General features: G+C 42.8%; 1 protein-coding gene across 4 annotated transcripts in view; it reads right to left on the reverse strand.

Annotated features, from left to right (window-relative positions):
• Positions 1–12,791, reverse strand: part of Ryr3 (ryanodine receptor 3) — a 521,392-nt gene that overhangs the window by 51,948 nt on the left and 456,653 nt on the right. For 2 of the 4 annotated variants that reach the window (XM_052725780.1, XM_052725779.1), the window contains exons 69-73: positions 9,147–9,234; positions 8,932–9,024; positions 6,128–6,148; positions 3,616–3,630; positions 218–388 (exon numbers count right to left, since the gene is read on the reverse strand). In XM_052725780.1, the coding sequence (XP_052581740.1) occupies positions 218–388; positions 3,616–3,630; positions 6,128–6,148; positions 8,932–9,024; positions 9,147–9,234 (388 nt within the window). The remainder of the gene's footprint in view (positions 1–217; positions 389–3,615; positions 3,631–6,127; positions 6,149–8,931; positions 9,025–9,146; positions 9,235–12,791) is intronic. The other 2 variants (XM_052725781.1, XM_052725782.1) reach the window with 2 other exon arrangements.

A 12,791-nucleotide genomic window follows, 5' to 3' on the forward strand; every position in this document is an offset into this window, starting at 1 on the left:
TCAGGAAGTATGGGTGGACAGTGCACAATTCAACTGAGATCTGAGAAGTGAAGGAGACTTATCCCCAAGTTACTGACTCCCAGACAGCTTTACAAGGTGCATACCTTTCCCTCAACCCCCACCCCAGCCCTCAGAGGACCACTCCTTTACAGGCTGAGTACCATCCACTCCCCACAGCCCATACTCTGCACTCAGCCCGCCCACACAGGCAGCTTACACAGCTGTATCGAGATTTGGCGAGAGAGATGAGCTCCTGGTCGCCTGGAGTACACATGTTCAGACCAATGGGCAGCATTTTCTTGAGCGCAGCCACGATGAGGGAGGTCTGGATGGAGTACAAGTCTCCTCGCCTCTTTGTCTTCTTCCGTTCCTGGTCCTGTCCTCCAGACTAGGAGATGATGTTGAAATAAAGAGAAGGGCTCAGTGACTCTCTGAAAGGAACTGCCTCAGCTCAGGGGTAGCTTGCTTCCTTGAGGCCCTGTCCGTACAGGCTGGGCCTTACTACATTTCAAAGAACAGCAGAAAAACAGAAACAAAAAGAGTGTTAAGCGAAAACAAACCAGATGGTCACGGAAGAGCAGCCCAACCCCGAGCCTTCACTTCTGGACATGCACACAAAACCACGGTAGCTAGACACACGGCACAGACACCCATAGTGCTTGCTGACTCGCTTCTGTACCGAATGGACAACAGTCACAACAAAAAGAATGACTTTTTACAACAGGTAAAATCGCTCCAACCAAGAACAGCTCCCTACCACTGGGGCACCAGCTAACCTGTGGAAGAGCACCTAGCCCGGTACCAGTAGCCTGTTTCCAGGGCCGAAGCTGGCGTTTGGCAGCACAAGCCTTCCACATAGCCTCTCCACCCACCCTGGGGCAACACACATTCTTATAGGAAAATCTATGGTAGGACTGCTTCAGGATCTGGCTGGGAGGAAGGTATAAGAAAAACTATACATGAGAAAAAAAAAACCCCTAACCCTATGGGAGTTTTTAATTGTTTTAGTTTTAACTTTGCATATTTGCACTTACATGTGTCTGTGGGTGGGTATGTGCACATGAGTGCAGTATCCCACAGGGGCCGTAAGAGGGCATCTAATCCCCTGGAGCTGGAGTTACAGGGACGTTGTGAGCTGCCTGAGGTGGGTGCTGGGAACTGAACTGGGGTCCTCTGTAAGAGCGGTAAGTGGTCTTAACTACTGACTCGTCGCTCCAGCTGATGAGAGTTTTCTTTTGTTCATGCCGTGTCCTTCTTTTCAGAGTTCACTCAGCTAAGTATTAGTGTTTTTGTTTTCTGAGTTTTGTTTTTGTTGTGGAAGGAGAGATGCAGCTTTGCTGTTTTGAAACAGGTCTCACTATGTAGCCCATGCTGGCCTTGAACTTGGGCCGATTCTGCTTCAGCCTCTCCACTCCCAGGATTACAGGTATAAAATACATACCTGGTTCTAAGTGGGAAGCGTAAGAGAGAACTCTGACTTGCTTCACTATGGATGAGGGTAGCTCCCAAACAAGCAACCGAAAACACTCAGCACCTACAGCATAGCATGTGGTCGTCTGGGTGGGTTCAGGAGACAAGATGCTACAGCAACCTGCTTTTATGAGGCTGTGAGTGGAAGAGTAATACTGACCACATGGTTCTCTACTTGATAGACTTTACCTCAGCTGAGTAAGCAGCTGATCCAAGTAGGGAGGGCTTTGTGGCCTGCAATGAGTCAGGGCTCATGGTGAGGGAAAACTGGTTTTGCTTTGAGAGTGTGTCTGCTAAAATGCAGTGGCAGTAGTGTAATTTACAACGACATGCATACAGAGCTCTGTGTCCCTATTACCTCCCCTAGAAGTGTCACTTTAGGCCCATTTATGAGACATGCATTTTCCTTTTATTTTTTATATCTATTTTATTTTACATGTATGAGTGTTTTGTATGTTTTGTATGTATGTACATCATGTATATGTACCATATGTGTGCCTGGTGCCAAAGAGGTCAGAAGAGGGCATTGGATCCTCTGGATCAGATGGTTGTGAACCACCATGCAGGTGCTAGGAACTAAACCCAGATTCTCTGGAAGAGTAACAAGTGCTCTTAACCATTGAGCCAACTCCAAAGCCCTGGACATGTGTTTTCTAGAGAAGAGTCAGAATTAATTCTGCCTTTGGACCAATGACTATGTTCCAATATGTGAAAGAGATTCCTAATGATGAATGACACTCAGTTGAAAATGTGGTTTTCCTACTGGGCTAGGCAAGCAGCACTTTCAGGTGGTTATATTACTGTTTGGAAATCAGTCTTATGAAAGATAATTGCAGAGGCATTGTGTCCCCAGGACTCCAAAACCACAAGTGAGCCCCAGGATGCAAGTCAGGAGAGCGGTACCACAATTGAGGAGGAAAGAAGTGATGCTAAGGATCAGAGGCCTCTCACATACCAGAACAGCAGAGTGTGAAGGCTGTTTCACACAAGACACTACACTGCAAGTTCTGTTGCTCACTGAGCTTCATTGGTTCCTTCTGTGTTCTACCACCAAGTAGAGAATTCCAGCAGCAAAACCCATCGGTTGTCCATCACCTAAACTATCCGTTAAGGATAGAATCTGGCTATATACATACGAACTACATGGTATTATGCATGTGTAATGTGAACAGTAACACACAGCACATGGGTAAATATGCCAAAATGTAACTGTGGATTTGATATAGAATTCATGTGATTTCTCAGTTAGCATCTGGTTAATTTTGCCTGTATCATATTCTAATTATAACCACTACATGTATGACTTCAATATGTCTGAAACATAAATAGAGCATGTCTAGTCCTTAGAACAAGCTTAAAATAGTTTAGGAATGAAAACATGATGCTTAGGGATCTTGAGTTTTTTGAGGTCACACAATATGAAAGCATCTGGGACATCACCCAGATACAAGTCTATCTTGCCAAGGCTCCATTTTTCTTTTCTGCGAGCTGCATGTAAATTGGCTTTTACATGCCTCCCATTCTCCACCACATACCTTGGGTCAGAGGGTTTGGAACAATAGCATTAGATACTTATTAGTGAACAGAAAGAAAAGAATGTCTACATAAACTTTAGGAACAATTGGAAACTTATTCCATCATGTGTACATTTTGTGCAAAAACTTAAGGTTATCTGCTGATGTCAAACTTGAGTTCAGTCCCTGGGAGACTCTCCTCCAATCATGGTAGCTTGAATCAGAGGCAGCACATGTACAGTGTGAGAGGATTGGGGTCACTAACAGAAATTAGAAATGTGAACCTGGTGCCATGGCCGTAGAGTGAGGCTCTGAGGCTCCCAAGCCCTGCTGGTCCTCCCTATCTCTGGCAGTATGGTGGCCGCCAAACTAGGAGAGAAGGCCTCTGGGGGAAGGGAGTAGAAAATGCAAGGAGACCTCCTTTAAAGCAAAGCTTGCCTGACTTCCCCATCCCAAGGGTGGATAAGCCTCCATTCACTCTTGGACAGGCTACTTGTCTTCCCTGGGGACCCACAGGTTGGAAAATCCATCTGTACCACCCCCATGGTGACCACAGTGTGGAGGGGGATGGAGCCTGGCACCTCTCTCTACTACTAGGACAGAAAAGACACATCATGCATTTGACCTGTACCTTTACTTGCATGGCCTGTGTGGAAAGACAAAGGAAAAGAAAGAAGAAGAGTCAGTCAGTCAAAGCAGGGATCCAAAGCATCAGGCAGTGTGTCATTCATGGCTTCCTGGGCCCAGTTGCTCAGTCAGCAGAACAGAAACTCAACAGTTCACATGAGCATAGCATGAAGACTGAGGAGAGGTTAGGATGCAGGTTAATTTGCCTGTAAAGAATTATATATATATCCTCATCAAGCATTTCTGGCCTGGGAGGAAGTTACCTCAGAGACCAGCCTTCCAGAGTGTATGCTCTGTAGATCCCACCCCCAGTAGCTACTCACAGCAATTCTTTATATCTACAGTGTCTCCTCTTTTACTTCCTTTAGCCACAGGGGGCTGCAGACAATTTGCATGTACCCAAAGACCTCAAGTTTTAATTTCTCCCATCCACCACATTGTCCACTCCAGCAGATTAGAGAATCAAGTTAAGGGCAATGCCTTTGCTTCTTCTAAAAGGTTTGCATTCATATAGATGGATATATATATATATATATATATATATATATATATATATATATATATATATATATTCACTTTTGAATCTTTTCAAAAATCTTTAAAATATTTTTTATTCAAGTTCATTTGGTATATTTGGTGTACAAACCATTAGCCTAATGTGCTATTTTCCCTCATTTTTCTTTTTTTATATTTAAATTTTTTTCATACACTATGTTTTGATCATATTCTTTCCCCTCTCCCAATTCCTCCAAGATCCCTATCCACCAAATTTTATGTTCTTTCTCTCTCTTAAAAAAAAAAAAACTGAAACTAAAACCAAACCAATCCCCCCCTCCCCAAAGTATACATAGAAACAAAACAAAACAAAAACTGGAATCCTTTTTGTGTTCACTATTTGCGATTAATAAAAATACATTTAAAAATTACTGGAAGGCCTGGGATGTACATAGCTCACTCAAGACCCTGGCTTCCATCCTAAGCACTGAAATTGAAGGAGCGAAAACAGAGTAAACAACAAGGACAACAAAGAGACCTTACTACACTTTTGGGCTGGGCATGATGATCCACATCTTTAATGCCAGCACTGGAGGCTGAGGCAGAGAGAAGAAGAGTTCAAGGACAGCTTGGGCTGTGGGATAGAATCTGAGGTCAGCCCAGACTACATAGTAAGACTCTGTTTCTAAACAGAGTGAGGGATGGAGGGAGGAAGGGAGAAGGAAATAAAGAGGGGGAGGTGTTCTGGGGGTAGTGTAGGACTGTCCAGAGTGAGGGATGGAGGGAGGAAGGGAGAAGGAAATAAAGAGGGGGAGGTGTGCTGGGGGTAGTGTAGGACTGTCCAGAGTGAGGGATGGAGGGAGGAAGGGAGAAGGAAATAAAGAGGGGGAGGTGTGCTGGGGGTAGTGTAGGACTGTCCAGAGTGAGGGATGGAGGGAGGAAGGGAGAAGGAAATAAAGAGGGGGAGGTGTTCTGGGGGTAGTGTAGGACTGTCCAGAGTGACTTGGGGTCACTCCACAACCTAAACAGCAGAGCCTCTCCCTTCTTACACTGCATCTTTTAAACACACTTAAAGTCAAAGGTTCCTACATCCTGAAGGCTATACCTTTACTCTTCACATATAGCTAAGATTAATTACCTCATGGTAATTCTCTAATTCTGGTTCATATGTCCTCCGAACAACTCCACTTATCCACTCTTCGGTCATAAACTACAGCAGCACTTTATGATCAAACAAATGACTTTCTGTCTAGACCTTCAGGGAAAAAAAAATCCAAAGCCAGACTTTGCAGTCTTCGTGTTTTTCTGAGATGTGGGGTTTGATGAAGATGCATTGCCTGGTGTTGTCTGTGGCCAATATAGCGCAGGAGCTCACATCAGGTCTGCTCTGATCAAAGGCAGACCTGCCCTGTGGGAAGTCCTTACACCATCTAGAGGGTAAGTGAAGTTAATGTAAGTCAACTCAACATGAGATGTTAGAGGAAAAAAGAATTTCTAGAAATCAGTCTGAGACACAGGGGTTGGGATTGGGGGTGGAGGGGGAGAAAGGGAGGATCAAGATCACAGAAAAGGGGACAGATAGGAGGGAAGGGACAGACAGTAGAGGAGAAAGGGTGTGTGTGTGTGTGTGTGTGTGTGTGTGTGTATGAGAGGGGTAGAGGAGGGAGGGAGGGGGAGAGAGAGAGGGAGAGAACATGAGTGTATGAATGTGAGATACTTCAAAAGTGTAAGAACAAAGAAAATAAAAGAGAAAGGATGCAGAATGAGGAAGTAAAAGAGAATAATGTATGTGTGTGTACGTGTATGTCTGTGTGTGTGTGTACTTGAGCACATTGAGCAAAAGTCACATGATTTTGTATTCTCTTAAAACATTCAAATATACCTTATTAGACAATTCCTGTCCTTTTTCAACTCACTATAAACACATCCCAATTCTTGTATCTCAATGGTGCATTTTAGTGTTTACAAAATTGGTCAAGGGCTGGCTTAACATTTCTTTGGCTAAATGCGTTCTAACTTACCATTCCCCTCCGAGGAAGCTGCTGCCATATGGCCAGAAAACAAAGTACATTTAAAAACCAAACCAAATAAAAAATATTTGCTCAGCTAGTCACATTAGCTTAACATATATTCACAAACCGGTGCTTTATAAACAAAATATACAATGAGCTTTCAAAGAAGAAATGTGTGTGAGCTGCCAGCAAAATAACATGTCTTTGAAAGGATCTTCAGTAAGTCGGGTGGGAACAGTGTGGCCCACTGTATATTTCTTGTGCTTCCTTGCCATCAGGCATGGCTTATGCAGTGCATAACATGCAGCATTCACAGACAGATACCTCCACCGAGACTGCCATATGCACCAAAGGCAACTTCGTTTATACAACACCAGAATGCAACTGAGAACAGAGACAAACGCAAGCACAGATAACAGGTGCCCATTCCAACCAGGTGGCAGAGAACGTCTGACTGCACAGAAGCAAGGGCAAGAGGAATTCAACTGATATGGAAGGAAGTCCCTTCCCTGGCTTCCCATATGTAGTTCTCTATCCTCAGATACCAGAAATGGCTATTTATTGGAGGCAATGTGTCTGCTTTAATGTGTTTATCAAGTGATATCCTGACAGATACTCATGAAAACTGAATTTTAACCAGAGTCTCTTGGTAGAACCTAGAAAAGTCAGGTAGTAAACTCAACCCCATTACAAACTGGAAAGATGGACTCTGAGGATTAAGTGAATGAAACAAAGCCCTAGTGAGCAGCTCAGCCAAGGACATAACTTTTTCCTTTCTATTTCTTGTCTATTTACTACTATTTTCTCTGTTCTAATTGAGGCAACAGGGACAATGTGACTAATAAGGCTCAAAAACAATTGGCACAGAATGTCAGTGGAAGTAGAGTTTGCTCCTAAAGATGAACCTTTCCAAGAGGAAAGATACCCATGTTTTGAACATAACCATTCTGACCAGGCAAATGCCCCCCTTTCCTTATTCAGTATTGTGAATGAGCCTAGCAAATGCCCCCTTTCCTAATTAGCATCACGAATGAAAGAATGTTATGTTAGTTTGTTAGTGGGTGAGTTGAGTTGTGAAATGATTTTCTGTTGCCTCATTCATTTATAAACTCAAGGACCTTGAAGATCCATTCATCACCAGAGGCCTGAGATAGCTTTCCCCATTTGTACTCCAAATCCTTGCATCAGGTTGTCATGGATGCTGGCTGGCTCAGTTTTGAGCCAGAGGATCTACCCAATGCATGGTGTCTGCTTGGGATTTACTGACTTTCTGTAAGAAGTCTGGGTTAAAGGGCAGCTTGTGATGGCTGCAAGACCCTGCAAAGGCAGTTTAGCTAAGCTGGAGTCATAGGAAGCTGGGAAACCTGGGCTTGTATTCCTCAAGTGAACAGCTGTTTCTATCAACAAGTGAATGCAAGAAGGATTGTGGAAAATCAGATAAGTATACCTAAAGCACCAAAGGAGATACCATAAGATGCCTTTGCAGCCAAGAGTCTCCTCAAATATCATCTCCCTGCTCTCTATATGAGCAATTTTCAATGTCAACTTTATTAGGCAGCATATGTGAGAAGTGTACTCTGGTGTATACTAGAGAGTAGATTGTAATCTCTACAGTCAAATTTTGGATACCGGAAGAGTGCTAGTGTTAAAACAGATGAAAGACAGAAGAGGCAGTGCAGAGTAGCTGCAGCTGATGGGAGCCAGCTGCCCCATTTGGTACAGCCCCAGGCACTCAAATTTTCATTGTGGTATCATAATAGCCTCTTTCTTGCAGTGCCAAGACATGGGTCATCTGTCCAAAATGGTTACTAGAGGGATGTTCAAGGTCTTCATTACAAGCCCATGATTCCCGTCTTGCCAGATCCACCTTTCACTTCTGAGGGGTCCCATGCACACTTCACCTTCATGTTCCTCACAGGCAGCACCACCAGCCATGAGGGCTGTCTCTTAGCTACTACAGGCTGCTGACATTTGAGATGGAAGCCAAACCTCCCTGAGGCACAGTTCTCAGGGACACAGAGCCAATAGTGAGCCACAATGCCAGGAAGGAGACATCACAGCCAAGGGAGCTTGGCTTTTGTATGTGCAACTGAAGAAGCGTGGCTGGTTCTCTCCAGTCAAGACACCGAAGGAAGCTTCATTGTACAGAGCTGACTGAGAAGGAGGTGCAAGTCCACTTTGTCCCCCTTCTGTATCACAGTTTCCTCCTATAAGTTAGCTCCCCCCCCACTCTCCCCCCACCCCCCGGACAGTAGAGTGACATGCCCTCTTTCAAACATCTCCTGCAAGGAGATGGACAGATGTTTGACTTTCTAAGTGAAAATGTCGTGGAAAATGAACACAGGCATTAAGAGGTCAGCACATCTGGAATAAGACAGATGTTGGTGTTCCAAACAGAAAGAAAACATGATGCCCGGGTGTGTGCTGTGGAGGTGTGAAGGTGTGAAGGTCATTTCCTCCCAGCCCATCAGAAGGTGGCTTTGCGCATCTGCACTTTTGGAGTGTGGCTGTACTGGATGCACTTTTTTTTTTAAACCATTTATAGCACTGTCGGTTTCGAGACCTCTCAAATGCCTTGGGCAAGTCTTGAGACTTCATTTTTCTGATATACAAGCACCTCTTTATTCATAAAACATGATAACTATGCTTATTGGACAGGAGCTTCTTCTGGCACAGTCTAAAGAAACAGCAGTAGAGGTTGCTGGTTATATGGTGGGACCCAATCTGGATGTGCCACTAAGCCGCACAGACTATGAACTAGACCCACGAGGCCAAGGTTAGAGCATCCCTGAGACGGAATTCTGAGGACTTACTTTTGACATCTTGCTTTTGCTGTCTCCGGTTAAAAATGCCAAGTTATTAATTTCATTTTGAATCACAAAATTTTGTTCTTCCCTCTTGAAGTTCTAAAGCAGGGCAAGGTAAAGGAAGGTTGAAAAGAAAAAAAAAAAGCAAGCATTAAAAGGAAGATTCTCCAGATCTATACCTGCCCAAACGATTCTCAGTCCAGAGCCTAGTGTGTCCTTACGTGAGATTTACACCACAGAATGAAGACCTCAGCCACCATGCGGAAGAGCTGGTCAGAGTCCGTACCTGGACTTTTGAGCCAGTTAGATCTGCATTGAGAAGCAAAGGAATTGGTGCAGGAAATCAGCAGTGATTACAAGCATACCCCGCAAATAAAAGCAGTATATATTCAGTCAAGGAAAACTGCATTACCATACGAAGACAATAATCCTTATACATTAAGGTACAGGTTCAGAATTAGAGTAAATATTATTTGCACTTTTATCAAAGTTTTCAAGAATTGAGGCAAACACAAATGTCTGACATTAACATTCCAAAACTGTCACCTTTGCATTGTTTCTTCTGTAAATGGCTGGTTAAACTGTAAGTTTGGAGACAGACCATACCAGAGGCCTTACTGCAGAGAGATTTAATGGATAAGCCTAGCAAACCTATGAAAACACTGGTCACTATGGTATCCAGTCCTGCCCTTGGCATTTGCCATTGGAAAACCTCTGAAAATCTGAACCTCATAAACATATCATGCCCTACACCTCTTACTCTGAAATCCAGTTCTTTGAATGAAAGATTTAAAACAATTTAAATTGTGTGTATGTGTGTTAGGGGTGCTTTTGAATTCATGTGCTTGCAGATATCAAAAGAGGGCATCAGATCTCCTGGAACTGTAATTACAGGTGATTGTGAACTGCCACAATGTGGCTGCTGGGAACTGAACTCAGTCCTCTAGGAACAGTATTTGATCTTAACCATTGAGCCATTTCTCCAGTCCCTTGAAGCTAGTTTTCTAAATGAAAGAAAAAAAGTATCTATCATTTAAAATGTCTTAGCAGAAACCATACATCTTTCTGTGTGGTGGTGTGGTGGTGTGGGGGTGTGGGGGTGTGGGGGTGTGGGGGTGTGGGGGTTGGGGAGTCAGTTGTGGGGCATGTGTTCATGTGTGGAGGCCAGAGAACATCCTCAGGTGTCGTTACTCTGATACCATCTCTTACTGTCCTGGAACTCACCAAGTTGCCTTGGGTGGCTAGCCAGAAAAGCTCCAAAGAGCTGCCTATCTCTGTATGCCTTTAAATAAAACAAAACAAAAAACAAACCCCAAAACCAACTAAACAAAAATCCCATAGTTTCTGGGGATCATGCTTATAGGCAAGAACTTTACTAACCAAGCTGTTTCTCCAGTCCCAGAAACCAAATATCCTTTATTACCTCTTCAATGGCTTGGAAATTCTCTATAAATATGCATTAGTTTTTTTTTTTACTAGGTTTGGCTAAGACATACAAACACAAGAGTGACAAGAAGGCCAAATTAAGTCAAACTCAGTTATTTTCTCTAAGTTGTCTTGCTCTTGGGTATCATGCATATTTGAACTAAGCATTATTTCAAAAAGGCAAGATGAATTGCTATTTCCAAATATCTGCACAGAATGATTTAAGAACCAACACCAACAAAGCAACTAAATAAACAAAATATTGCTCTTCTACTGGACACTTTCATATCAAACATGGAACTTTCTTCTCATTAACCAACTACTCTGCTTTCCAGACATCAACCCACCAATTCAACCATGACATTGTCTGGAGTTAGTAAATGCCTCACATTTTAAAATCTCAGCCCCACAAGATTGCTCCCTACTTCACACACTAGCCTCAGAATAGCTGTAAATCAGGGTTTTTGACAATTCTCTGAGTTCATAATTACCAAGAAGAGCTCTTCGCTTGGGAAGTCACTTTACTTGTTATTAATAGTTTATCATAAATATAATCAAGGAACATGAAAGACATATATAGGGCAAGTATTATGAATGAAAATTCCTGAAAAGAATCTGGCTGTGAACAAAACTCCTGGAAGGAGTGTGTGTGTGTCTACAGAGACTGATTGACCAATTGGAATTTCAGTACTGTGAAGAGATTGTTTGTAGATTCAGAGGCTAATTACTTTATCTTGTTCTAGTTTTAGCCTTCTGGAACAGCCATTCCTTGCCCCACTCTGTATCTGAATTAACACCTCATGATAATAGATTAAAAAAAAAAACAACCCTTTAGAAGCTATTAACTTAGCAGAACATTGGCTTCTGCCAATCGGAGAGCTAGGAATGTCATCAGATAGCCTATAAAATAGCTCTCCCATCTCATTGCATGTGCCTCTCTGGTGTACCCACAAGTGTATTTTAAAGTTGCCTTGATTTATGACTTTCTTTGTTCTGTAAAACTATAAAAACCCTGTGATACTGCTTCTATGTTGAAGCATGGAAGTTGGGATAACCTAAATCCGTGTTCCTGGGCCACAGCTACTCAAAGTAGCTCTAGAATAAACTACTATTTCCTTTAAAATACGAGATGTACTTTTTAGGTTGACAATATGGAAGAGGAGTCTGGAGATTCCAACCTATCTTCAGGTACTTCACCCTCCAGGTATCTCCATATTTCTCTCAATTCAGAAGGTCTCCAAACTCCAGAGTTTAGAGTTTCATTTCATAGTGCTATAGTTAGCTTCAGAGGTCCACCTGACATACTGAAAAGGAGATGCTTCAACTGAACAATTGCTTCCATCAGACTAGCCTGTGGGCATGTCTGTAGGGCTATGTGATATAGATGGGCCCAGCCCACTGTGGGAGGTACCATCCCTAGCCTGGTGGGCCTGGGCTATATAAGAAAGGTAGCCAAGCAAACCAGGGAGAGTAAGCTTGTAAGCAGCCTTCCTTCATGGTTTCTGCTTCAAGCTCCTTTTGCTGGAGTTCCTGCCCTGGTCTCTCAATGATGGACTATAACTTGTAAGCTGAAACAAACCCTTTCTTCCCCTTTGTTATTTTTGGTCATAGCATTTATCATAGTAACAGGAAGCAAACTAGAACACATAGGCATGGTTGGTTAAATCACTGGCTTTGGTGATTAACTCGGTCTCTAGCTCCTTTCTTCTGGAGAGGTCAAGAAGTTAGAGGGTAGGGCTGAAAGTTCCAAACATCTAATTATGTGGTTGATTCTTCATGAGTGCGAACTCAAGTAGGGTGGAATGAGGCTTATTGTGAATAACAAAAGACAGTCCTGTAATGCAGACAGTCACAAAGGTTTTAACAGCTCTGTTCCAGTAACCTGCATGCCAGACTTACATTTATTTCTTATAAAAAATTTCTTTTATTGTGGAGATTATAATTCCATCATTTCCCCTCCCCTTTCCTCCCTCCAAGCCCTCCTATACACCCCTCCTTGCTCTCTTTCAAAGTCATGGCTCCTTTTTTCACTAATTGTTATCACATGCATATAAATATACATACACACACACACACTCCTGAATAAAACCTACTCAGTCTATATACTGTTACTTTTATGTATGTTTTTAGGACTGATCGTTTGATATTAGATAATCAGTTGGTGTGCTCTTTCCTGAGGATGGTCCTTATTAAAATATAACTATAATATAGAAGTTAAATTGGATGGCTTTCTTAGGATAAACGATTGGTTGCTGGTGTTGGTGCATGTCTTTAATTCCAGCACTTGGGAGGCAGAGGAAGGCAGATCTCTATGAATTCAATCCCAACCTGGTCTACATAGTGAGTTCCAGGCCAATAGTGCTACATAATGAGGCCTTTTCTAAAAACACAGAGGGGAAAAAAAGGAAGAAAAATAAACAGTTGGTTCTCACAGATGATCT

Source organism: Peromyscus californicus, unplaced genomic scaffold (assembly GCF_007827085.1).
Source record: "Peromyscus californicus insignis strain IS unplaced genomic scaffold, ASM782708v3 Scaffold_7__1_contigs__length_154581171, whole genome shotgun sequence".
Taxonomy (NCBI): Eukaryota; Metazoa; Chordata; class Mammalia; order Rodentia; family Cricetidae; genus Peromyscus; species Peromyscus californicus.